Below are 26,901 nucleotides of genomic sequence, written 5' to 3'. Positions count from 1 at the left end.
AAAAAAAAAAAAAAAAAAAAAATAGTACCTAATTGCATGCCTGGGGCATTGGGAAGGGTTTACAGACAGAGGGGACAAGGGAAAAAAGGCAGATGGTCAGACTTACTATCTACCAGTAGGATGGCTCCTCGAGAAGAGCTTTCTAAGCCACTCCGGGTGTCCTTCCAGGCTGCCTTACCCAGAAGCACCCTCCTGGCCACCACTATGCCTAGGCCCTTATCTCTGGAATTCCCAAGCTGAGTACAGACCTGCCCTTGACAGAGATCAGGGAGTCAGACTTCTTAGTGGCAGACAGCAGGAAGTCATGGAGACCAAGGAGAGCTTTAATGAGAATCTGTGGGAAGGTGGAAAACAGGCGCGAAGAATGGGCAGGAACAAAGGGAGGCTACACAGTGAGAGCACAGCCAGACTCTGGTCCCAGAACCGTCTGACCAAACACTGCCATGGAACGCCAGACGGTGTGTTTCCCCAGGCTCACCTCTACTACTGAGGCCACTGTAGAAAGCTCTACCTCTCCCCGTGCCTGTTTGCCTGTTATACTCCTAAGGAATATGTCATAACTGCCTGGGGTCAACTGATTAATATTAGCCAAAATCTGAAGCTCTTCTGTGACTGGTTCAGGAAAAAAAAAGAAAAAGAGCAGGGGTATCTGGTATTATCTCAAGGATTTGTTAGGAACAAGTGCTCAAGATGGTAGGAATGACAAAATGGCATTTCTGTTTACAAATCCTGTGAATACTATAAGATCCAGTCAGTCCTCCTGGTGATGCCTGTCTTGATGTACCTGATGACTGAGACTTTATCTTATTTAATCAATTCAAGAAATATAAACTAGCTCCATTTCATTAGTGCTTAAAATACCATTATGATTAGGGCATTCAGCGGTGAATGGCTGTATCTGTGTTGTATAACGTGGAACATCTATTTTAATTGTGATTAATTCTCTCAAACTAGTCAACTAATGTCTTTAAGTATTAACGGGAGCAAGGAGATACAAAGGAAGTAAAAAAGAACTCAACAAACATAGAAGTATATACTATCTTTGACTGATTTCAAGACTCACTTTTTCAGATTTAACATCTCTCAATCAATGGCAGTGCTTTTTCTTTCTTAGTGATTACACAGAATAATGATATATTTTACAATAGACAGCATCTTAGATTCAATAAAACACTGAACAAGCTACTTTTTCAGATGAAATTACTGGTTTATGATATGGGAAAAAATAGAATGTAGCCATTTCCTTATCCTAACATCTGCATGTGGAAAATAAGATTATGCATAGTGTCTATGAAGTAATGAAAATTGCAAAGGTTACGCTTTCTTTGCTCCAGTACACTGTGGCCCACGTTACATTTAGTTTCTGGTAAAACCAGATGCTCAAAAGCTTCCGTTATCTCTAACATGATTTACCCTATTAGAGAAACACACTGATTTGGTGACCATGACTTTGTCAAGGATCGTCATATTAACAGAGAAAAGTAAAATATCAAAGTTAACCTAGTTACAGAAGAATATACAAAAAAGTGAGGACCTAACTTCCATCACAGGATCAGTAGAGTCAGTAGGGTTGCTTTTTCTTTTCTTTCTCCTTATTAAAACAAACGAACAAAGAAACCAAAAAAACCTGATACGTTCTGAACACTATGGACCTATTAATAGCACTTCCTATGAGTAACATGCCTAAGGCTTCCAAGGTGATAAAAGTCATCCCTGGAATCCAAAAGATGGATGCCAAGCTGTTTCCAGCTTGTGCGTTGTAGCTGAAGCATGATAAAGACAATTTATAGCTGGTTCAGAGATGAGCAACAAATGTTTCTTGGTTTTACTAACAGGTTCGATGGGAAACTTAAAGAATGGGGTTTTGAGTCTGATAGAAATGGCTGGAAGGGGACTGAATTTATTTTGTGAACATGATTTAGCATATAATTATAACGAGAGTTGTCATTTATTAAGCAATTTCTATTGCCAACATTTCACCCCCATCTTATTTCTGGTAACCTTTCTAATAAACTACCCACACTTCTATATAAGAAAATTGTCTCAGAGGGGGTAAGTTCTGCCCCAAGACCTCACCTCTGCTGGGTAAGAGCCAGGACTCACATCAGGCCTATTACCTCCAAGACCCATTCACAGTCATCTTAACCTGGGCCTTATGCTACTGGTTGATGGTCAGGATTCTCTGCAGGCTTCTAATTGTGACTTTGTTCTTGAACAAGTGGACTGTGAGTCAGATTGGGTCTGAGATCTGAGTGCTACTACACTGCACTCTTCATCAACGGGACTCTGTGTGCTGGATAGACCCTTCCCAAACCTGACACCTGAGCTTACAGGCACTTGGAAGAGATGAGCCAGTGATCCTGCTGGCACGCGGTGAGCGTAGACTAGGTAAATCCTTGAGGAGAGGGCTTGGGAGTGAAGGGTCTTCTTTCATGGCAGTGTGCCTATGGCTCTCCCTCCCCACTTAAAGGGATATGCTCCCTCTCCCACCCCGGCCCTTACTCTCAGAAGTCGGGGAAAATTTCTCTTCTTTTTGATGCAGTCTGAAACCTTGAGAACTGGAGACCTGAACTTAAGCTCTAGAGTCCCCTCTGGGTTTGTCCTAAGAGGCCTTACAGGGCTCGTGCAGATAGGTCTCCTGCAGCCCTAATGGCACAGCAAAGGATCCTGAGGTGGGTACACATGCCAGACCACACTGGGATCTGTCCAGCAGAGTCAAGGCAGAATCAGAGTGCCCAGATCAGGGTTCAAGCCACAGTTTTCTGAGTGTCAGTCAGTTTCATTAAGTAGCTATATCTTGCTTAAACATAATTCGGTATATTCCAAGAACTTTCACAATTCAGCATAGATGTAATTTTTTTAAAATTATTTTTGTAAAAAAATTGTCATCTCATTAACATAGCAAAAGACACTCTTATGGCTCTCAATACCTAGGAAATTCCAAGGGTTTAAGAGCTCTGTGCTAGAATAGTGGATGAAGACCAAACATACATTTCTTATCATAAATCACAGCATCACACTACCTAAAATAAGTTTTACAAAGGCATGTTTTTTAACTGTTGGAGGACCTGATATTGATGGACTCAATGTGAAGATGTCCTTAGAAATAATAATGCATGACAGAGAAAAGGCAGTCAATGAGAAGGGCAGTCAGCGCCACCGGATGAGAAACTGAATATACAAACAGACAATTACCAAACCGTGTATAAAAACAGAACTCTGACCCACAACTTACAGCAACCTGCCCAGGAAACCAACCCCCTTATTATACAATAATCAGCCCATGAAGCCAGCCTGCTATAAGTCAGCCTTGCAGGAGACTGGATTGCTATCTCTAATAATAATCCAAGAAGCCAAACAGTAACTTCTATGATAACTGGCTCAAAATGACAAGGACTTGACTAATAACTGACAGCTTCTCTAATTTTTATCCCCACTTCCAATTTAGGAACAGTCAGAGAAACCCAAATATGTACACCATAAAATACCTTGCTTTTAGGCTTCTAGTTAGCCCACCTATGGCTTCCTCATGCAAACAGCTTCCAATCAGTGCATACCTGAAGCCTTCCCTTTTTTCCACTATAAGCTTTCCCACTTTCCTACTTGTCTTTGAGTCTCTGCTAAAATGCAAACGACAGTGGCTGACCCCCTTGATATATCAAGATCTGAATAAATAGCCTTTGCTTGTTCTTAAAAAAAATTATTTTTATTGTGAAAGGGGCATGTGCTCATTGCAGAAAACTTGAACAGCAGAGAAGAGCAGAGAAAAGAAAATTAATATCACATGTTTTCACCTCCAGAGACAACCTCTGCTAGCTTTCTGGAGTATTTCTTTCCAGCAACCCACCCATTTAAATGCATACAAGTGAATGCCAGATTCTTGTCTCTAACTGAACTGTGAGCCTTAGCTGCATCTATGGAAGACCAAGGATCTTATATTTAATTCCAAATGCAAATTTCTTTGCTTGAATATTCTAGAATATAATAACCACCTGGCATGTTGCCTTTTCATTTTGATAGTACCAATCTAGATACAACATGTAGGTGATAAGCTACATTCTGAAATATGACTAAAATGACACTATAGATCTTATTTTTATGAATAAACAAATTCAGACTTTACATTTTTGTTCAGTTCTTCTAGGCTGAAAAACACAGGAATGAGATTCCGAAGTGGATTAGTAGAGAGAGCTTGTTATTAAAGGCTGCCACTTCCGAGAAAACAGAGCATGTCTTGCATACTAAGCATTTCTGGCACTGTGAATAAATCCTTCACCTATGTGTTCACTCTACTTCATACTCCCAAAGAGCCTGGAGGTGATTACTCAACTAAACATTAAATTTGATGAGGACTCTGTATTAAGAGATCATCCTCTTTGATTTTTTATCGATTTGTAGACTTTTAATACCAATTCTGATTCTACACGTCTGTTACACATCAGAGTTAAAGAAAAGATTCAGGTAGAAAAGGTTTACAATTTAAAGGAAGCATGAATGTGTTGGCAGGAATGAAAATCACTGAGTGGGAGTGCTCTGGGTGCAGCTGACTCTATTCTTGACATAACAAAAGTTGGTAAAAGGCCTCAGAGCAAAGATGAAATCTAAACCATGCAGATGAAATACCTGAAAAGCAATAGGAAAAGAAACTGTTGCTAAGAGAATTGGGGGACTCAGAAGAAAATGTCAAATTCCCAACAATGCTGTAATAGCCACATGATTGTATTTCTTTTTAAGTCATAAACACATAATAGGCATAGTTTGCTTCACTTCATGACACTTTAAGGGTGCAGGCTGCAGTCTGCCCAGCACCCTTCCAGTCACCAAGCTGCCTCCGTCTCATTCCATGTGGTTCTGATGGGACTGCCAATACCAATTTATCCTCCACTCCCTGCCAAAGGAGTGGGCACATAACCAGTCTGGCTAACCGAGGTTCTTCATAGCCCTAAGGTCATTGGTTCAAAGGATGGGCATATGGCCCAAGTCAAGTCAATGAAAGAGTCTCCAAAGGATTGGTCTGTGGATGCTGGGAGAGAGTGCATCTTTGTTTCTATCTCTGGGCTCATGAGCTCAAAGGTCCACATGAGCTTAGAGCTTCTGGTGGCAACTGTGTGGTTGAATGGAGAACAAAGCAAACAGAGGTAAGCAGAAGGGAATGGGCAGAAAATGGGAAGGAATAGGAAGAGGGAAGAGAACTTAGAGTGAAGCCACAATGGCAGTTTGAACACTTGGATCCAACTGTGTCACAGCCATCTTGGCTTCCCAATTATATGCGTCAATAAATGCTCCTTTGAGCTTAAGCCAGTTTGATGTAGGTTTCTGTTACTTGCAGACAAAGAAAGACCTAGAAACGCTTCTGACTCCCACTTTGTAATTGTGGAGAAACAAAGTCCCAGAGAGGTGTTGCCAAGATTAGACAGTAAGGTGAGGGAAGGTCCTGGTTCTCTAGTGTGTGCCAATGAACTAACCAGCATACTGAAAATAACCACAGAATCACAAAACTATAGATTCCTTTTCTACACGCCAGACATGCAATCTGCTGGCCTCCACATGGAGCATCGTGAACAGTATTAGCCTTTGTCATAGCACTGTAATTTCTGGACTCTAAAAGAACCCTGGACTCCGAAAATGGCTTCCTTTTAAGTCTACCATAGTGTTTTAATTTTCCCCTCTAGTTTCTTTTTCCTCCTTAAGGAAAAAAAAAAGATGGAATTTATTTTTAGTACTATCTCAAAAATCCTAAGTCCAGGAGGGATAACTGGGCCTTACAAATATCAAGACAGAAGCTGAAAATGAGGACTCTACATTACTCTGTGTCTCTTGGGAGCCATGTGGCTTAACTTTTGCTTGATTGTTCTTCTCCTTCCTTCTTCTATCTGCTTATGGGTCTTCTCATCCTTGTAACCGTGCCCTCCCCAGCACCAGGGTTACCCAACTTCTAAGTTCAAGCAACCCACAGTAAACGCTTCAGTACATTTAGATCAATTGTTCTCAGATTTTTTGGTCTCAGAATCACTTTACACTCTTAAAAATTACTGAGGAACCCAAAGACCTTTTGTTTGCATGGGTTATATCTATCAATATTTACCATGTTCAAAATTAAAACAGAAAAATTTTAAACACTTATTTAATTCACTTAAAGATAATGATAATAAATGTTAACCTAAAAATTTTTATTAAAATCATATTTTCCATAGGAAAAGGCGTAGAATTGTTTTAAATTTCTGCAAGTCTCTTTAATTTCTGGCTTCTGGAAAATGGATGAGATTTCTGCTTCCAAATGAGATGGGAATAACAGGAATCAGATTTACCATCCTGCTTGAAACATCTAAGAAACTAGATAAAATATATAATGGTAGATTAGACATGGGAAAAGAAAAGATTAGTAAACTTGAAGATATCACAATTAAAACCACACAAAATGAAACACAGAGAGACAAAAAGCTGAAAAAAAAGTGAACAGAATATCACTGATACTTGGGAAAGCTTTGAGAAGACTAATATACATGTATTTGGAGTCCCTAAAGCAGATGAGGGAGAGAAAATAATTTTTTAAGAAATAATGGCCAAGATTTTAACAAATCCAAATTTGATGAAATAAATAAACCCATAGAAACAAGAGTCTTAATGAGTTCCAAGCACAGGAAACACAAACAAAGCCACACCAAGTCACTTCATAATCAAATTGCTTAAAACCAGGTGTCCAAAAACAAAGGCAAAATAAAGACTTTTTCAGACATACAAAAGCTGAAAGAATTTATCACTAGCAGATCTACATTAAAATACATATTAAAGGAAGTCCTTCAAGCAAAAGGAAATCTAGATCTAAACAAATGGATAAAGCAGACCAGAACTGGTAATTATGTCAATAAATATAAAGGTTTCTTTTTATTGTTTAAACACCTTGAAAAGACAACCAATTATTCATAGTAAAAACAACTGCAATGCAGTGTGGAATTTATAACATGGGAAACAAAATGTACGACACAACAGCACAAATTCTCAGAGGGAAGAAATGGAAGTATATTATTACAGAGTTCTTCTACTGTATGTGAAGTGATATAACATCAATTGAGAGTAGAATGTGGTAAGTTTAAGATGTATATTACAAACCCTAAAGCAACCAATGAAACAAAACAAACAGTTATAAACCAACAAAAATGATAAAAAGGATCATGAAAAATGCTCAACCCAAAAGCAGGCGGAAAAAAGATAAAAGGGAACAAGGAACTGTTGGGACAAATGGAAAACAAACGTCAACGTGGTAGGCTTAAATCCAGCCATATCAATAATCACATTTTATGTAAATGGCCTAAACATCCTAATGAAAAGACAAGAGATTCGGAGACTGGATAACAAAGCAAGACCTAACTATACCCTGGCTACAAAAAAAACTCACTTTAAAAATGAAGACACAGGGCTTCCCTGGTGGCGCAGTGGTTGAGAGTCCGCCTGCTGATGCAAGGGACAAGTGTTCGTGCCCCGGTCCGGGAAGATCCCACATGCCGCGGAGTGGCTAGGCCCGTGAGCCATAGCCACTGAGCCTGTGCGTCCGGAGCCTGTGCTCCGCAAAGGGAGAGGCCACAACAGTGAGAGGTCCGTGTACCGCAAAAAAAAAAAAAAAAAAAAAATGAAGACACAAATTGGCTGAAAGTAAAAGGATGGGAAAATATATGCCATGCTAATACTAACCAAAAGCAAGCTAAAGTGGCTACACTGATGTTAGACAAATAGATTTCAGAGCAGAGAATCTTAACAGGGATAAAGAGGGTCATTTCATAATATAAAGGAATCAATTTATCAAAAGTTCATAACAAAACATGCATAAACATGTATGTACCTAATAAGAGGACTTCAAAATAAATGAAGCAAAAACTGATACTAAAGAGAAACAGCTAAATAACAATTATATTTGGAGATTTCAATACCCCTTCCTCAATAACTGATAGAAAAAGTAGAAAGAGAATTCTTAAGTACACAGAAAACTTGAACAACGCTATCAACTAATTTGACCTGATTGATATTTATCATACGCTCCACCAAATAATAGCAGAATACACATTCTTTTCAAGTGTACATGGATTATTTAAAGGTGACATCACTGGGTGGAATCTGAAACCATACCTTATATATTTTAAACTGTCACATTAAAATACATTGGTCCATATTATGCTTTGATGGATCTCTTACCCATACATGAAAGATCCATCACCTTGCACACCCCTGAAAGAGTCTTGGCAATCCCCAGAATGCCCTGAAGCACACTTTGACAACTACAGATTTAGATTATTCAATTTTTTAAAAGGGTTAAATTATCAACTGAGCTGTAGGCAACTCTTGTGGCCTAGGTGACCATAAAGAATCTGTTACAAAGTGAGGAAGGCAATCCTCATGCTGATTTAAAGGCTAGATTTGGTGGGTAGTTTGGATTAGTTCAACTTCTGCAACAAATTGCTATGCTTTCCTCTTTAAATATCCTCTTGAAATGAAGTACCTAAAAGACTTGCTGTATCTGTGCACCACAGATGAGCACTCAGGGGAGCAGAGAGGTGCTAAACGTCACTGACACCACTCAGCTGACATATTCTGTCTGAACATATTGTCAATCTTTAAGTCCTTGAGGCAGGAACAGTATTACTTACACGTGCTGTCAGCATGTAACAAGGATCAACAGGCTCTCCACGTACGAGAAGCGCCAAGAAACTAATAAATTAAAAAAGAGAAGACATTGGTACGTTATTTAGGGCACAAAACCTTAAGTTGTCAACATAGCAGACGCATTTGTTCTAGCCTCTGCAATCATGTACCCACTAACAATGTCTTCATCACTGTCTAAATGTTTTTGATAATGTAGACCAATGTTTTAATAATGACAATACTGGCTCCCTAAGAGTAACTGGTGACAGGGGGCAGAGCTAAAAAATCCTCTTCTCCTCAGAATCTCTGGGTGTGGGACAAATATGTCAGTTTTTTAAAAAGTGTCCAGGTCACTCTAACAGGCAGCCAGGGTTGAGCCCATCATGAAGATATCACACTCCTAGTAAACCTTACGGTCTTCCTCTGCTGCTCCCTCTTTATTCACCCCTCAGGGAGAATGTATGTTCAAAGACCTATATTACATGTTTGGGAACATATAAAAATTCTAAGACAGACTTTGTTTCGAAGAGCTCTTATAATCTTATAATAAACACAAAGATGTAACGTTCTATTATGGCGGCAGAATTAAGCTGGTTTACATTATGTGCCTACCTAACCTTTTAATAAGATGCTTAAAGAGGATAGAAAAAGTAAGTTACAAACAGAAGGTCAAACCAAATAATGCACAAAGAGTCAAGTACAGAGGTTCTGTCGCTCTCTGGCAACATGGCATTCAGGGTTCAGTGCCATGTAGGGACTGGAGCATGGAGGGAAAAAGGAAATGGAAATCAATCAAGGATCCCATCTCACAATCCTGGGATTCACCTATTTAGAATGAGACAAGCCCATAGAAAATAAGAAAGGAGTTGCCACCATGAGTTACATTTTAGGTATGGTGGAAGATCACTGGAAGAAGAAATTTCTGTTCCCAGAGTTTTAAAATAAGGGCCTACTAATGAGATGTGATCTGATTAACTCCTTGGGCAGATAGTAAAATGGCTAAATCAAGATAAACTGATTTCAAAAAATTAGTAAAACCTAAAACTGAAGAGGGTCTTGTCTTAATACCAAGGCTCTGTTGAAAAGTGTGACTGCTTAATCCCACAACACCAAAACAAACGAAAGGTCACTTGGGAGCAGTGAAAAGACTAACTTGCTAAACAGAAGGGCCACAGTAAGAAACAAAAGGGTTCCAAATTACCTGCCCCATGAAAAACAGGTTCCCTCCCTTAAATTAGAACAACAGATGAAAACAGACTTCTGTTAGAATAGTGGAACAGCTAAATTTCTCCATAAGAAAACCTTTTTAATTTCCTTTTAGAAACTAGATGCATGTAAATTAAGTATTTATATTAGGAAATTACAACCACAGTCTACTCTCTGAGAATAAAAGGAGTCTTAATTCTACTGCTCATTAGCAGTAAAGAAAGAAAATGTAAAGAAAAAAATGTCTCAGAATGGTAAAGTTCAATGGGAACAAATCAAGTTATTTTAATTGTCCCATTTTTATTCAGATAGAGAGTAAATGGCTACTACAGGTCACCTAGGAAATCAGCCTAAAAGCAAAGAAACAAACGTAGGTTCCTGATACTCAGAGCAGGGCCTTCCTTCTATGCCACATCTCCTGCATATTCAACTGAGATGAAAAATATTCCATTGGAGATGAGAAAATATGATTTCCAGGATCACCCACTAAATGACAATGTACTCTACACAGTACCATTCTACACGGATATAAGGAGGACCCAATGCACCAACTAAACCAGTCCCTGTTTCCAAGCAGGTGAACCCCAGCTGCCTGAAGCGTCTCTAGAGTTAGGGTAGCCACAGTTTCTACTAACATTCTGTGTTGAATAAGATGCTTGATGCTTTTTGTTTCATACTTTTTGTGTGTGTGACTAGCCAAAATCTCACAATACAATTCAAGTTACTATCTGCTGCTTTAAATTCTGGTGTTGATGAAGAACAGCTGATTAGGGCCTTCACCGTAGGCTGTCACATGCTCAAAGACAAAGGTGAGCCTTCCATTTTCTTCATTTCCATATTGAGTAATCCAAATGCTTTCTCCCAAAGCCTGATTTTTCATCCCTTTAACAATTAGATTTCTTCCTTTAGACAGCTTCAGTTTCTCTGGTTCATTTTCCAGTTGGATAATTTCTTTAATTTACTGAGATCACTCTGAATCCTTGCCTATTATCCAAGAGGGATGCTAATAAAAATAATAATGCTAATATTTAACAGTTGTGAGATGACTACATACCATGTACCAAACTAAGCACTTTCCCTAAGTGGCAGGATTATTTGGGATGTTTGCTGCTGGAAGAGACTCAGAAGAAAGAGTGATGTCTTTCCCTCCCCTATTCCAAGAAGACAGCCACACAATTCTATTTTGAGCTTGAGTTCCTCCCCTCCATGGGTATCATTACCTTTGGAGCCTCTGGGCTGAAAACAGAAGTTCTCAAGGTCCACAAGGCAACTCCTCAGCCAGGCTTTGGCTTGGAAATCTGGTGGAAAATGAGAGGGTGAGGGTTGCTGGGAGAGGGGCACATCCCCCAGACAGGCTGCAGATGTGCAATGGACCACACCTGTGAGGCATCTGTGGCAGGAGATGGGCACTAATATCCGAGGCCTTGAAGCAGAGGTGAGGATCTTGAAGCTGAGCCTGGGGTCAGCGGGGGGAGGACCTCTGTGGGGAGCATCTCTGAGCTGGCTAGAGCATCCCTGCCCAACAGACATAGGAAGCGTTGGCCAGGGAGAAGAATCAGGATAGAGGGATAGCTACCACCAGAGAATAAGGACCAGGCCGCTTCCATCTTTTCCAGGTAGTAGCTGAATCCCCTGGATTTTGTGTCAATCTAGGGAGGCGAGGCTCCTCCAAATATAACATATTGAATTCTTGATAGTCTTCTGAGTAGGTGCTCAATGCCAGATTTAGTTTGATTGAGGAAAAATAAATTGATGTTTTGCTGCATAGGAGGGTGGTGGACCAGGTCCCTGCCCATCACACAGACGTTCTCTAATTTTATACTCACAGGAACCATTTTCGGCTCCAGCAGCAGCTCTCCACCTCATTTTACAGATGAGGCTTAGGGAGGTTAAGTAACTTGCCCAAGGCCATACACATGCTGCAAAGAATCCCAGCTCTGCCTGATTCCAGAACCCATGATCCTTATCATACTGCAGATGATTTGGGCTACTCTGTAATTAAAAAAAAAAAAAAAAGACAGACAGATTTAACTTTGCAAATAATTATAAATTAACTACATCATCCAAACATGGAGAAAGAAACCAAAGTCAACTTAATTTTATATATTCTTAGATATAAATTTGTGCTGTGTCAGTTTTTTTTAATGACATAAAAATTCTAGCATAGATTTAACAGGGACTAAAATTTTAAGTTAAAAAACTTAATTCTCAGCCTGGAGCTGTTCACTAAGTATCCAAGTGAAGAATGTGGTACCTTAGTTTAGTATTCACCAAGCAACTATGACATGCCAGACCTGTACTGGGCAGTCCTAATCTCTGAGGATAAAATTCAAATTCCTTGGCTTCACAAAGACACCTGCTAGCATCATCTTCATCCCTCGCCTAAAAACATCATCTTCTCCAGCTATACTAAACTGCTTGCATGTGACACGTAACACTGGCAACTCCATTACAGCACATACCCTCCAGAAGCTAAAAGTTTTTTGCATGACTATCGCCTCCTAGCCTCTAGGTTTAATGAAAAGAGGGACTATATTTTAATTTCTATATCCCTAGTACCCAGCTCGGTGCCTAGCACGTAATATTCAAATACTATTCATAGAATGGATGAAAGAAAAACTGAATAAAATTGCAATTTTAAAAGTACTTGGTCTGTTTCCCATATTTGCAAGACTAACCTCTGACCCTAATGTCTTTCCCCAAACGGTAGATTCATATTATGAGAATCTTTCAGCACCACTAATCAGACCCAGTAAATTCTGGCTGAGAGCAAGAGAAAGGGGATAAATAGAAGGCAGGAAAGCTGCCAGCTCAAAGTCTGCATTTCCAGGCAAAAACAAGTAAATGTATTTGCAAAACTGGGTGTATATCCCAAGGGATGCAAATTGGTCATAGGCTTTGGCAACAAGCCTATTTTGCTTTAAAGCACACCTCTTAGTACAAGGTTAGGAAAACCAGAAATTCCCATATATAAATAACTGATCAAAACTTGTAAGAGAATTTGACAAAAACCACCCCAAACTCTTAGAAACCAGTTAAGTAGACTATTAAATAACTACAGAAAGTAAATGATTACATTTAGCACAAGAGTCAGATTTAACTTTAAAAAACAAAAAAGAAAAGCAAGCCACTAATTTTAATATCAGATCATTGTTGAAAACACAATTGAATATTATAAAAAGGAGGGAACAAGCAAAACTTTTAGTCCTGATATTGTTAACTATTTTGTAGACACAGGAGGCATAAATATATTGGAAAGGTAGATAGCATAGATAGCCAAGGACTATACTTAGACAGGAGTAGAAAGATACAGGGAGAGAGCCAATTAGGGAAGAAAAATGGCTTAAGATTAAACAGCCAGCCAAATGTATGAGGCTTGTCCAGGCTGAAAGTCATCCTTTGGTTGCTGCAGGTGATGAGTTTATCATAGGGATAAATGGGGACATCTGAACTCACAATTCAGGACACAAGATGAAGCTACCACAGTCTGAGACCAGCTCTAATGATCCAACAGCACAGCTGGCCAAGCTATCATTCAGTCTCTCTGCCTCTTGGCAGTTTGGGGCAGTTTCTGCTTGTTTCTTCTCCCTTCTCCACTATGACTACTTTCTCTCTGCTTTAGGGCTTTGTTAATTCATGGTTTCTTTTGGGCCTCTGCTTTTCTAGCAACTCTTCCTGCTTACACTCTGTCCTGACTCAAACTTGCAGTAACAGAGATTCTGACTGGGTCAGCAACTCACTGTCAAGGATGCAAAGCCTCTATGGGGCAAAGCTCTTGTGCCAGCTGGTTTCATGAATTCCTCAAGGCCTATAAAATGGCTAGCTGCTTGAGGGCCAGGCACCAATTACTGACCCATTCAGCTGTGGCTGAGAAAGAAAAGTGAAATAATCCAACCAAACTTGACCAACTTCCTGCTTTGTTCAGACGAGGGCTGAGGGTGTAGCAAGCCCTCACAGAGCCATCTAGTATACAGTGGTCCCATCCAATCTACAACCATTAAATTTCATACTCTAGATTCAAGCACCTCTCATTGAAATATAAATGGTTTATAACATAAAATTGGAAAAGGAAAGACTGAAGATGATGACAGGGGAAAACTGAGGAAATACTCTATAGGAGGGCAAGGACAGAATCCTGAGCACTGATGGAGAGCTGGCCTCAGAGGGCAACATCTCTTTCACAGAACTGAAGACGGGAGAAAAAGAATTCATGCGTGTTGGTTTTCATCTCTTTGGTAAAGTTAGAGGAATAAAATGCCGATAGTTAAAGGATGAGAGGGATTAGGAGCTTGAGGATAATAAAGGAGCTTTGGAAGAACCACTGTAGGGAACATACAAGTGGACAAAATATTGATTAAAGAAAAAACATTGCCAAATATAGGACTCAGAAGTTCCAGTAATATCTTGATAAGCACTATTTGCAGAAAGTCAAGTCAGATGTTCTCCAGCAACTCAAAGTTGAGCAGACATCTTAAGGTTAAGGGTTGAGACCACGTAAAAGACAAAAAGTCTCTAGGATGTTACCAGTGAGGGAATCTACCATATAAATGAGACAGCGATCTAATAATGAAAAGATATGAATGGAACATGCACCTGATAATTTAGCAAAGTCATTCATAATTGGATATAATATGTAGGCAAACAAAGGAATGAGAACACTTCCCTTCCACATTTTAGCATGCCTGCTTATGAAGAAAAGAAATTAAACGTCAACTCCTTGTAAAAGAATTCTTCATGTATGATAATTTATATGAAGCATGATTCTTAGTTATACCTCATATTTGGCAGGGATGCTTGTGATATCTTATGTAATATATGAATGCTTTAGCTTGCAAATTTTTGTTAATTGTCCTAGGCCATTACTTATTTGGAAGGGGAAGAGAACCAATCTTTCTTCACACCCAATACATGTCAGTTCCAGTGCTAGGTGCTTTACATATGTTATCTTATTAATCTTCCTAATAATCCTGTAAAATAGGTATAACTGTGAGTAAGTTACAGCTGAGAAAACCAAAGTTCACAGAGGTTAAGTAATTTGCCCAAAAATGTAAAACAAGTCTGACTCCTAAGCATGTGTTCTTTCCAAGAGGTTACACTGCAGAGAGCTGAATAGGGAGCTGTCAAATGAATTCTGACTTTCTCCTATTGCCAAAAGCTTAGTAGTTTTTATATGACCTTACTACAAATATGGACTGATTTATAAATATCTTTGTTCTCTCCAGAATATTTTTCTACGTTTAATTATTTTGATCCGTCAAGAGGTACAGAGGTGCTATTACAGAACACACCTTTGAAGGGAATAAAGGAGTGTGGGTTTTAGTTGTGGAACCTTAGGCAAGCTTTTTAACCTCTTTTGTGGCCTCAGTTTTTTTTTGTTTTTTTTTTTTTTTGCGGTATGCAGGCCTCTCACTGTTGTGGCCTCTCCCACTGCGGTGCACAGGCTCCGGATGTGCAGGCTCAGCGGCCATGGCTCACGGGCCTAGCCGCTCCGCAGCATGTGGGATCCTCCCAGACCGGGGCACGAACCCGCGTCCCCTGCATCGGCAGGCGGACTCTCAATCACTGCGCCACCAGGGAAGCCCTGCCTCAGTTTTTTTACCTAGTAAAATGAGGACTTTGGACTAGGTGGTGTCTGGGTTGTATTTGACTCAGGTCGTCATTCATTCTTTCATTCATTCAGTAAACAGACTGAGATTAGGCACTATTTTATGTGCTGGGAAAACACTGGTGAATGTAGTTACATTCTCATGGAATTTACACTCTCTAAAATTCCTGATCTTAAGACAGTAATTCTCAAGGTGGTGAGGAATCATAGGTGGAACAAATTTTCAAAGTCACTTAGGGAATACTTTTTTGAAAGTATACCTATACCACATCCTAGATTCACAGCCTACTCCCCACAAAGTAAGCACCATGGGGAGCCAGTGCTATTGATAAGCATTTGTGGTATCTTTCTTAAAGGCTTGGTAGAAAAAAGGTTGAGAATTAGTGTTCTAAGTGATACAGCAAATTAAAGAGATGCAAGTCATATTGCTCTATTTGTAAGGGAGACTCACTAAGAGAGCCAATTCTAAGCTTAGAGTAAGCTGGAAAGTGCACTTGAATTAATAGTCCCTGATTAATTTAAGTCCTATGAACACTTGTACCAATCACATAACAGAAATATTAGAATGCTTACCCATGTTATTATTGGCCATAATCTCTCGCGCTGAATTCACGTGCAAAATCACTTGATTAAAAACACCACTATCCTTCTGGCAATTAATTTTAATATCCCAGGCTACAGCCAGTTTTCTGTTTCTAAATACAAACAAACAAGCAAACACACATTAATGATGTCATAGCATTTTGTTGATGAAAAGCCTGCTCACATATTCTTCTTTCATGTTCTGAGAATCAACAAAAACTGAAATGTTGGAAAGGTTTTAAAACTGTATTCCCACTCCTCTCAAATCTAACAGTTATACCTAAAGTTTATGCTACAGTAAATATAAAATTGCCATAGAAATGTGCATGACTTGAAAATTAGAAAAAAAAGAAAACACTTCTAGTTTAATACTCTCAGTCATAGAATGTTTTATTTTAAACTTGCTGTTCAAACTTTCAAATACGACATGTGTGGCAAAGAAAAAACAGTTAACACACAACATCTGCCACAATTCTATCTTCGAACTGCCTCTTCTATATTATGTGATATGTTACAATTTCTTTCAATTTCTTACATTCATTGTATTCTTAAAGGCAGCAATGTCAATTTTTCTGCTTTGAAAACAGTTCCATTAATGTTCTGAAATTACTTAAAATGACAACTTTTTCCTTTCAGTATTCTACTGCTGCCCACATTAGTGACATAATTCAACATATTAATACATTGTTGAGAGGTACACTGTACTCAATAAATCAACTCCCAACTCTAAGTTAAAATGAACTTCAATCAAAAACAAGCATCTTCCTAAATCAGTTTACTCAGCTACTTTTCTCAAAAATATTTCCATTCTGAAATAAGTTTTTCTGTGAGATACAATAGTTTCATTTTTATTCCTAACAGAACTCATGCTGTACTTTTTTTTTTCAAAATATATTCGATATATTCTGTGCAAAATGTTAAGTTCTGTATAGGTATGTACCTTATTTTGAAAAAGTTTATAAAATATAATTCCTAGAAATAACCTCAACATTAGACAATAGAGGAAGAAGAAACATATCAGAAAAAGCCTAATTTTTCACAGGAGAAAATAAGTATGTTCTTAAAGCTCCAGTAATACATTCCTTGAAAAAACTCAGAATGCACTTTGGTCATTATTAAACATATTAGAACACAGGCAAATAAAATAAAATACTTTTGTTGTTTTCTACAGAAAGAAAATATGGCTGAATTGAGGCTGATCAAAAGGAACGGTGAGAGCAAAGTGATATTACGATATGGCTCTGTTCTCTACACATTCCTGATCTTAAGATGATTTGGGGATTAGAACTGCACCAATCAAATAAATAATTTACAATTAATTATTTTAAATTCCCAAAAACATGGTAAAAAATGTGAGGATATTCAACATGATACACCTTGCACCAAGAAAATTCTAGACTGTCTCAAATAAATTCTTTGTTTTAGAAACTAGATACCCAGTTTTAAAAAAAAAGTTTGCTAAAACATTTCATGTTTCACATAACTCCTAAAATTTCTTGATTGTACAAACATAACAACTTAAAATCAAGGCCCAATGTAAGATACCATCATATTCGCCCTATTTACCTAACATGCCAACAGGATAAGTTCTCATTTGGAAACTTGGCAAATTATTTAGGGGGGAGGGGGTTAACTTTCTAGGTTAAAAGCATCTAAAATAGCCCTTATATAATTGGGGGTTGAGGGGGTAGATGTACCAGACTAAGTTTAGAAGGTAGAATTTGCAAGCTATAGCTATTTTTCCTGAAAATTCAGATACAGTTTTACAACTAACAATCAGAAGAATATTTAACTGGTTCTTAACCTTATTCTTAAGTTGTTCATTTGAGTGTGGTATGAATAGTATACACTATAGTGTACCATAGGGAGAAAATTATTTTACTTGAGTAAACATAATGTACTTTAGTAATATCAATAGGCACTTCACTTGTGAGATGAGCATATACCTCACTCAAAAGGATACCATATCATGCCCCAGTACACTATAACATATCCCATATAAAGATACACATTAAAAGTAACAATTTTAAAAAGTGCACATTTTGAGCATGCACAGTTGGAGCTGTGCAAACAGCCCAGTGTTTCAAATAAATACAATTATTACTAGTTAATTTTTATCAAAATATCTTACAGTATGGTAACCATTTACAATTATTGCTCTATTAAGAGTTTTATCATCAAAGAGCACTTGTTGACCTGTTGTGTAATACCATATATATTAATACTGAAGGGTGCTTAAACTGCAGCTTAATCAATTTAGATCCTGGCATTGTTCCGAAAGAATTCAAAAGAAACCCTGACTGGATCTTGATTTACTGAAGAAAATGCTTTATGTGTTTAGCTGAGTCCAATGCTAGGTTATAAAGTTAAAGAAGTTTTCCTCAAGTAAGGCAAGTCACGGCATTGACAGAGAAACAGTGCTTAGCAATGGCTTCTCTTCTCACAATTTGTTATTTTGTCATTATTTATGAGCAATTACCAGGATCTCAAGTATCTGGATATCAGTTTTATCACCCTTTCAACAAGTAAGTACATCAAAGCTAAAAATAAAATATAAAGACTAAAATAAATGTAAAAAACAGTGAACAAGTGAAATAAATATAAGAATTGCACAGGACAGTCTGATGTAAACACTTCAATTTCCCAGCTGAGACTCCTGAAGCAAAGAGTCAGTGACTGCTTTCAGGCAGCTTAGTTGGTACTCTTATTCTGGAAAAGAGGCTACATCTTCTTTTCTCTGAATTGTCATGATTTAATCTTCCAAAGCTAGTGAAAAAATAATAGAAATAGTGACCATTAGAGCCAGTTTTGATACTGCAACTTATTAAATTATATCACATAATACTGTTTTTATCTAAATTTCATTCATAAACAAGTGTAGGTTCTACTATTTTAAATTCTTTTATCCTTTTATTTTCAAGAAGAATTCACCTTAAACAAATAAAAACGTGGAAATCAGATTTCTCTTGCTTTTTTTTTTACTAGGAAGTGGCAATATACATATACTACTTGTTAATATGAATATACTACACCTTACTCACTAGCAGCTTTGCACATGTTGGAGGATGTATGCATTGCTATATAGATAAATAATATAACTTATGGCCAAAACCAGAAATAGGGCTCTTTTTTTTCTTTTTTATCACCTAAATTAGATTCAGATTATAGATGAGTAAAAATAAATACTTCAACTTATCCTATACAAGAGTCCCATTTGTAATGAATACTGTTCCAAATTAGGAGTTCCATCCGTATTATAAACCAAGAATATCATTCTTTGAAATTAAATGTGAAATTACTTAATTAATATTTAATATTATACAATAAAATCAAAATGACTCCCTTACTGTACATGTGAGATCTCAAGAGTGCTGGGGTAAAATAAATGTCACAAAAATATAATAAGGCACTAAGAAATTTAAAAATACCTGCAGGCTCTTACCTTTAAATTAAATCCAAGTAAGTCACTGATAACACCAGAAACAGCTGACAGGATGACAACCTGGGTGATGTTATAAAGCAGTGGATTCATTGTAAGCCCATATAATCTAAAGGGACTGTCCAATTCCTAGCAAAAGAGGAAAAAACCATGAGCCCAGATTCATTAAGAATTATCAGTTAAATTAATTCAGGACAATATGCAAAGAGAATTTTTAGAAACACTGTTTCAAAAAAAAGTTACAAAATTATGATAGCTTTAGAAAGAATAAACTTGGTTGAACTTGAAATAAGTAAATATACTTTTAGGTTTTATTAGGAGAAAATGACTTTCATTTAAAAGAACTCTGGGCTTCCCTGGTGGCGCAGTGGTTGGGGGTCCGCCTGCCGATGCAGGGGACGCGGGTTCGTGCCCCGGTCCGGGAGGATCCCGCGTGCCAAGGAGCGGCTGGGCCCGTGGGCCATGGCCGCTGGGCCTGCGCATCCGGAGCCTGTGCTCTGTGGCGGGAGAGGCCACAGCAGTGAGAGGCCCGCCTACCGCAAAAAAAAAAAGAACTCTGTAACCTAAATTTGTAACTCCAATTTCTGTCCTAAATGAATGACTAATAAAGTATCGATCTAGTAGGTACAAGGTTAAAGAATATTTTTTATTGTAAGAATAGAAACTGAAAGAGAACAATATCTTTTTGCAGAAGATTTAGAAATTTAGTTAGCCAAATTTTCAGCCAGTATTAATACATATAGTAAAAACTCCCCCTTGAGACAATTTTCAAATACATGGATTCATTAATTAATTGACTGATTCAAACATTTAAAGTTCTATATGTGCCAGGCACTGTGCTAGACTCTGGGAAGTTAAGATTCAGTCCCCATGCTGAAGGACTCTGCAGTCTAATAGACATGCAAATAAATAATTCAACTACGAGAGTCCCACAAAAGAGATATGCATAAAAGGCAGAGGGCCATACAGGAAGGTGCTCCTGAAACTTAGTACATGGGGGGAAAGCTGGTATTCCCTAAGACACATGAGAACATGGCACCTTTGAATTACTACAGGTTGTGCATGGGAAGACGTACCTTACGTACTACTTAGGTAAAGGTCATTCTTTGGGCAAACTGTGCCTAAAGACTGGCACTAAAGGAATTTAATTGAGGGAGTAGTATATCAGATGTGCGTGTGAGAAATACGGATTAGAGAGCAAAGAGACCAGAAGGAGGAACGCCCTAAGAGCTTGGTGTACTGAAAGCTCAAGTGAGATATGATGAGGGTCTGACTTAGAGCAGTACTGAGAGGGAAGAGGGGACAAACTGGAAAATTTTGAGAGGTTGAGCCAATGGGCCCGAGAATTTCTTGGCTGTGAAAAGTGAGAGAGAAGGCGCAACCTATATATTAAGTCCCAGGTTCTGACTAGAAGACTGTTGTGCTTTGTATTTTAGTTATTTTTATATTTCTTTCTACTTTGCAATTGAAGATACTCACAAGTGTCATCTTTATAGCCTTCTCCCGTCTAGCATAGTGCCTACACTATCAAGATATTCAATATTTACTTATCAAAAAACCCACCCACCTCTTCCGAACTCTTTCAATGCCTTATACTGTGATGCGCAATCTATACCCTCTTAATGCATTTTAAAACTGAAGAACTGACTGAAGAATTAACCATAGCATTGAGACACAACTAATTTCATACCATTCTATGAACACTTAAAAACAACTTTAAGAATTACATTCAATTTGTTACAGAAACAGATTTAAAAAAATATTTTCCTTTTAAGAAAAAGCATTACTAACATTGCAAAGCAGTGATAAAGATAGTTTATTAAATTACCTCTGAAGTTATTATTATGAGATCAGATATACTGAAATTATATTCTTTTTGATTGTTACCAAAATGCTTTGAAAATTGAAATATTTATTGGTGATACCTATTTATTATAATGATTATGTATAACTACTTTTTAAACCAACTCAGGCAAAGCAAGCAGAAGACTGCTCTGAGAAATACAAAATGAAAAAAATTTGCAAATTAACATCAAATCTTCTTTTTCAAAATCTATTTTAAGTTCTAGGATGCAAAAATTTCCAAAGATGCCAACCTCTACAATACTCTAAACATTATTAAAAGTCTTAAAATTTCAAAAGTGAATAAAATTTCAAAATGCACTGATCTGCATTACTTGGATTAATTTTTCAATGAGAAATAAAATGTATATTGCATGAATGTGCTCAAAAATAATTTGGAAAACAATTTTGATAACCATGAAAACCAAACACCAAGTAGGATCTACAAACAAAAAACTAAGATATAATGTTAGAGCAGCATTTTCTACATCATGTCCATTTTCAATTTCGTTTTTACCTTTAGCAGTTTAGTAGCCAGTTTTAAAACATTATTCACTAGTGTCAGTTCCTCCTTTTTGTTAGGTTTCTTCTCCATTTTCAAGTAGAGGTTTATCTTTTATTAAAAAGAATAAATAATTAAATATACTTAAAATTATAACAAATACTTTGTTTTTAAAAGGTATTTAGAGATATCTGCTAAAATAGTAGTAGTAGTTCTCTGGCTATTATTGAGATTATAGGTGATATTAATATTCTTCTTCATACTTAACCGTATATTCCAAATTTCCTACAGTGAACATATTATTTTATAATAAGAAAATAATAACTGTTATTTAAACTTTTCAAATGTAACTAAAAGCTGAAAGAAGGAAAACTGGATGCCATTATTTAAAATGCAAAACACCTTAGTCACAGAGTCAAATCAACCCTGAGAATAAATAATAACTGGAGTAAGTAAATCAGTTGGTTTGTCTGCTACTTTCCCCTTTCCCTCTAATTGACTTGGTCTGACATGGCTACCAATTTTTAAAAATCAAACTATCCCTGACAAAATTACTCAACAAGTTCACTAGAAATAAGTTTGTTTAAATAATTCCTATGAAATGATAAGGAAAACGTTTAAACAAATTCATTCAAAATAAAGTTAAGCATCAAAATTACTATCCTTTATACTTTCTACTGAATGAAAGTTTATGCTTATTCAAATACGGCTCTGCTACACTGCAAAGCAAACATACCCCACTAATGGTTTAAAATCCATCATTTCTACAAATGCTACTTCCTTCTTATCAAATGAATATGCGACATAAAAACAGTAGATTAGACTTGAAGTCTGCATCAAGGCAGAAACACTGAAGAAAGGCTTGTGCCCTATCAAATTTCAAGTTTTGCTCTATAACACAAATGGTCTTAATCTAATAACATAGGTTCCTGAAAATTTTAAAGTAAATATGGGACTTCCCTGGTGCAGTGGATAAGAATCCGCCTGCTAATGCTGGGGACATGGGTTCGATCCCTGGTCCGGGAAGATCCCACATGCCGCGAAGCAACTAAGCCTGTGTGCCACGACTGCTGAGGCTGCGTTCTAGAGCCCGTGAGCCACAACCACTGAGCCCACATACCACAACTACTGAAGCCCGTGCGCCTAGAGCCTGTGTTCTGCAACAAGAGAAGCCACCGCAATGAGAAGCCCGCGCACCACAACAAAGAGTAGCCCCTGCTCACTGCAACTAGAGAAAGCCTGCGTGCAGCAACGAAGATCCAATGCAGCCAAAACTAAATAATTAATTATAAAAATTGAAGTAAATGTAAACATTTTAGTTTAATATGTAGACTACAGACATTAATTTAAAACATAATAAACATGCATTCTCACCTGTTCAGTAAGTAAAATTGAGGTATTGCTATATTTTTTACTTGTTTCTGATCCAAGGGTAACAAATCTTAGGAGAAAAAGTGTTAACGAGATGCACCAGATTACCAGTTCCCAATTGTAGTGACAATCAAGGAAGATCTCATGTACATGAAGCAACTAAAAGTGTATGAAAAAGGCAATATGAAGAAACAATATGATTCAAACAATTTCTTTTTAAAAGAAAATAACATTTTACTTCATACAGATAGATCATGGATATAGAATTACATTTTTAAAACATTCCACATTTATTAGGAAATATTTTAAGCACATAAAAGGTATAATGTAATCAAAACCCATCTAGTTACTTTCGTCAAATCTTAATATTTTGCAATATTCTTTCAGATTTTTGAAAAATAGAAGATTAAAGATTCAGTTGAAGCCCCTTTAAAGTTTTCGTTTCATCATTCCCCTTCTTCCCCACCCCTCTGTAAGGGTAATGAATTTTGCATTTACCTTTTCCATGCAGTTTTTATAGTTTAGCTACATATTTATCCTTAAACTATGTTATTTTATATATATTTTAGAATTTATATAAATGCTATCACATTGCCCATATCATTCTTCAATTTGCTTTTTATTCTACTGGATTTTTGTTTTCAAAGATTATCCATTTTTCCATGATACATTAAGCTCAAATTCATTCATTCTAACTCCTACAAAGGTACTACAGTAAAACAATCAACCACAGTGGATTGGCCTACTCTACCAATTAACATTTACTGTGTTGCCAATTTCCTTATTACAAACAATACTGCAATAAATATTCTCTTATGCATCTCGTCTCCTTGTGCACACATATAAGACTTTCTCGAGGAGTTAATAGCTAGGAGTAAAACTGCTGAGTCCTTGGATATTCACACATTCAACTTTAGTAGATATTACAAACTTGTCTCTGAAAACAGCTGTGCCAATTTATACTCTCAGCAGTGTATCAGTCTTCCCTTTGCCCTCATATTTGTCCACACTTGGTATTATTCAACTTCTTAGCACCAATCTGCCAATCTGATGAGTATAAATTGTTCTCTTACTGTTTTAATTTTACTTTTCCTGATTACTTAGGGAGAATGTATGTTTCATATGCTTATTAGTTACCGTGCTTCCTCTTCTGTAAGTTATCTTTTTATATTCTGTATCTAATTTTTTTCTATTACGTTGTCTGTTTTTTTAATTGATTTGTAGACGTTATATATTCTGAATAACAAATCTATTTAAATCATGTATTTTGCCAGTATCTCTTCCCAGACTCTCTTTTGTTGTTTATGGTGCCTTTTGCAGTACTTACAATTTTTAGGGAAGGGTAGGACAGAAGAAGAATATATGAGAGACTGCAGGTATCAGGCAAAAGTCTAAAATATTTACTGTCTGGCCCTTTACAGAGGAAGTTTGCTGATCTTTGGCTTATAGGAACAAAATTGATTCTTTTATGTTGATGTTATATCCATTTTTGTTGATCTTGAACTTCTAAAAAACATATATTTTTAATAATTTGTCCTTAAAGTTACTTGAATATTCTACACAATCATATAGTCTACAATGTTTTCTTTTCCAATCTTTATACAATTTCTTTTTCCTATCTTCACTGGTTAGTACCCTCCATTAAAATGCTGTCTAGAAGTTATAGAGAAGGTACCTGTCTCATTCCTGATTTTAAAGTAAATATCTCCAAGATAATAAATATCATATGTATAATGTTTGCTCCAGTTTTTGAAAGATATACTTTTATCAAACTAAGAACAGTACTTTCCAGTCATTGTATGAATCTCCACTGAAATTTACCAATTTGTTTTCTGTAAATATGTAGATGATCAGATGATTTCTCCTTCTTTAATCAATTAAAGGAGTTCAAACTAGATAAATGGCTTTTCTAAAGTTGAAAATCTTTGCATCCCAGGGATAGACTGTGTTGGTCATGGCATATTTAGTTATTAAATTGCTAGCTTCATCTTTCTAGTATCTCTGAATCTAAGTTAGCTCACTGTTTCCTATTTTCATACTATCTGTCTGGTATTGGTAACAAGGTTATACTAAGTATATAAAATGAGTTGGGGGAATATTCCCTCTTCTACTCTCTAGATCTTTTGTGTAGGATTAGGATTACATTTGGCAAAATTCATCTGTAAAAACGACATGGGTCTAGATGATTTTTGTTGCTAGCAGATTTTCAAACTACTGAATCAGTACTGCTTTACGGTTATAAGTCTTCTCAGCTTTTCAGTTACTTTTTGAGTCAGTTTTAATTAATAAATTACGCATTTCTACAAAATAGTCCACTTAAGCTTTTGACTTCAGTGACAAAAGTAATTTATACTAGTATTCTTAAAAAAAAATTCTCAACTGTTTCAGTTTAATACTGTAATTTTTCTTTTTTAAAATGTGTTATTTGTTGGGGGCTTCCCTGGTGGTGCAGTGGTTGAGAGTCCGCCTGCCGATGCAGGGGACACAGGTTTGTGCCCTGGTCCGGGAAGATCCCACATGCCGCGAAGCGGCTGGGCCCATGGGCCATGGCCGCTGAGCCTGCATGTCCGGAGCCTGTGCTCCGCAACAGGAGAGGCCACAACAGTGAGAGGCCCACGTACCGCAAAAAAAAAAAAAAAAAAAGTGTTATTTGTAAGTATGTTTTGAAATTTTCAAACGTATGGTTTTCTTGTTGCTGTCGTTGTTTTCTACTTTAACTGCATACAGCTAGTGGTCTGTATGTTATCAATTGAGAATCACTTTGTCGCCTAGTACATGAGAAAGTTTTACAAACTGTTCTGTGCCTGAAAAGAATATGTATTGTCCAATTACAGAACAAAATTTTTAACTATCTTGTTTAGATACATGTCTCTATTGTATTTTCGTCTGCTTAATCTATCAATTATGAAAGAAATGCATTATATCTTCCCAATGTGGTATTCTGTCAATTTCTCACTACAGTGCTATTGATTTTGACTGTATATAGGTATGTTTGAAGTTATGGAATCACATGCATACAAATTTGGAATTATTAGATCTTCCTGATGAATAATTCTCTAAATTTTTGTCAGGTTTCTCTTTATTCCCAATTACGCTTCTTAGGTTACAGTCTCCTTCATCTGATATTAATGTAAGTTCACCAGCTTTCTCTTGGCTAGTATTTATCTGCAATATATTTTTCTATCTTTTTACATTCAAAACTTTTCAATGTTACTACGTTTCATGTGTCTTTTGTTGACAGCAATCGATAGATTTTATGTTCATTAGAGACAGAACTACTACAGCATGTACTTCAGGAACATGGAAATTAAACCTTGAAGAAAAGACTGAAATGCAATAAGCAATTGTGAGTAAAGAAATCAGTCTTTTTCCTTTTGGTTGCTTTTAGATTCTTCTCTGTTGTTGGTGTTCTGCAGTTTTTCTATAATGTGTCTAAGTGTCGATTTATTTTTATTGTGGCTTCTTGTTCTTGTTGTGCCTCCTAAACCTGAAAATTAATGTCTTCCATCAATTCAGAAAAACTCTTAGCCATTACCTCTCCAAATATTGCTCTCCCTCTCCTTTCCATCTGAAATTCCTATTAGATATATGTTGGATCTCCCAACTGTCTCAATCTCCTTTTCATATTTCCATCTTGTCATCTCTGTTCTATATTCTGGGTAATTTCTTCCATTTCCCACTTCACTCTCTTTAGCTGTCTTAAATCTGCTATTTATTCTG

The 26,901-nt window shown here is 36.9% G+C and overlaps 1 protein-coding gene across 20 annotated transcripts in view; it reads right to left on the bottom strand.

Annotated features, from left to right (window-relative positions):
• PHTF2 (putative homeodomain transcription factor 2) overlaps positions 1 to 26,901 on the bottom strand; it is a 163,361-nt gene that overhangs the window by 34,539 nt on the left and 101,921 nt on the right. For 13 of the 20 annotated variants that reach the window (XR_003795132.1, XR_003795143.1, XR_003795144.1 and 10 more), the window contains 7 exons: positions 23,185 to 23,340; positions 21,826 to 21,921; positions 19,470 to 19,595; positions 16,019 to 18,793; positions 11,667 to 11,832; positions 11,061 to 11,138; positions 8,640 to 8,700 (listed from right to left, as the gene is read on the bottom strand). Coding sequence is in view for 5 of the 20 variants with exons in the window: in XM_029233144.1 (XP_029088977.1) it covers positions 18,773 to 18,793; positions 19,470 to 19,595; positions 21,826 to 21,921; positions 23,185 to 23,340 (399 nt within the window). In the remaining 15 variants the exon portion in view is untranslated. Of the gene's footprint in view, positions 1 to 4,282; positions 4,624 to 8,639; positions 8,701 to 11,060; positions 11,139 to 11,666; positions 11,833 to 16,018; positions 18,794 to 19,469; positions 19,596 to 21,825; positions 21,922 to 23,184; positions 23,341 to 26,901 lie in introns of those variants that run through there. The other 7 variants (XM_029233144.1, XM_029233148.1, XM_029233147.1 and 4 more) reach the window with 3 other exon arrangements.

The sequence above is a fragment of the Monodon monoceros genome, unplaced genomic scaffold, assembly GCF_005190385.1.
Source record: "Monodon monoceros isolate NGI ecotype Baffin Bay Population unplaced genomic scaffold, NGI_Narwhal_1 Super_Scaffold_2, whole genome shotgun sequence".
In the NCBI taxonomy this organism is placed as follows: domain Eukaryota; kingdom Metazoa; phylum Chordata; class Mammalia; order Artiodactyla; family Monodontidae; genus Monodon; species Monodon monoceros.
The sequence above is the reverse complement of the archived record's forward strand: the minus strand, read 5'-3'. Positions and strand labels throughout refer to the sequence as shown.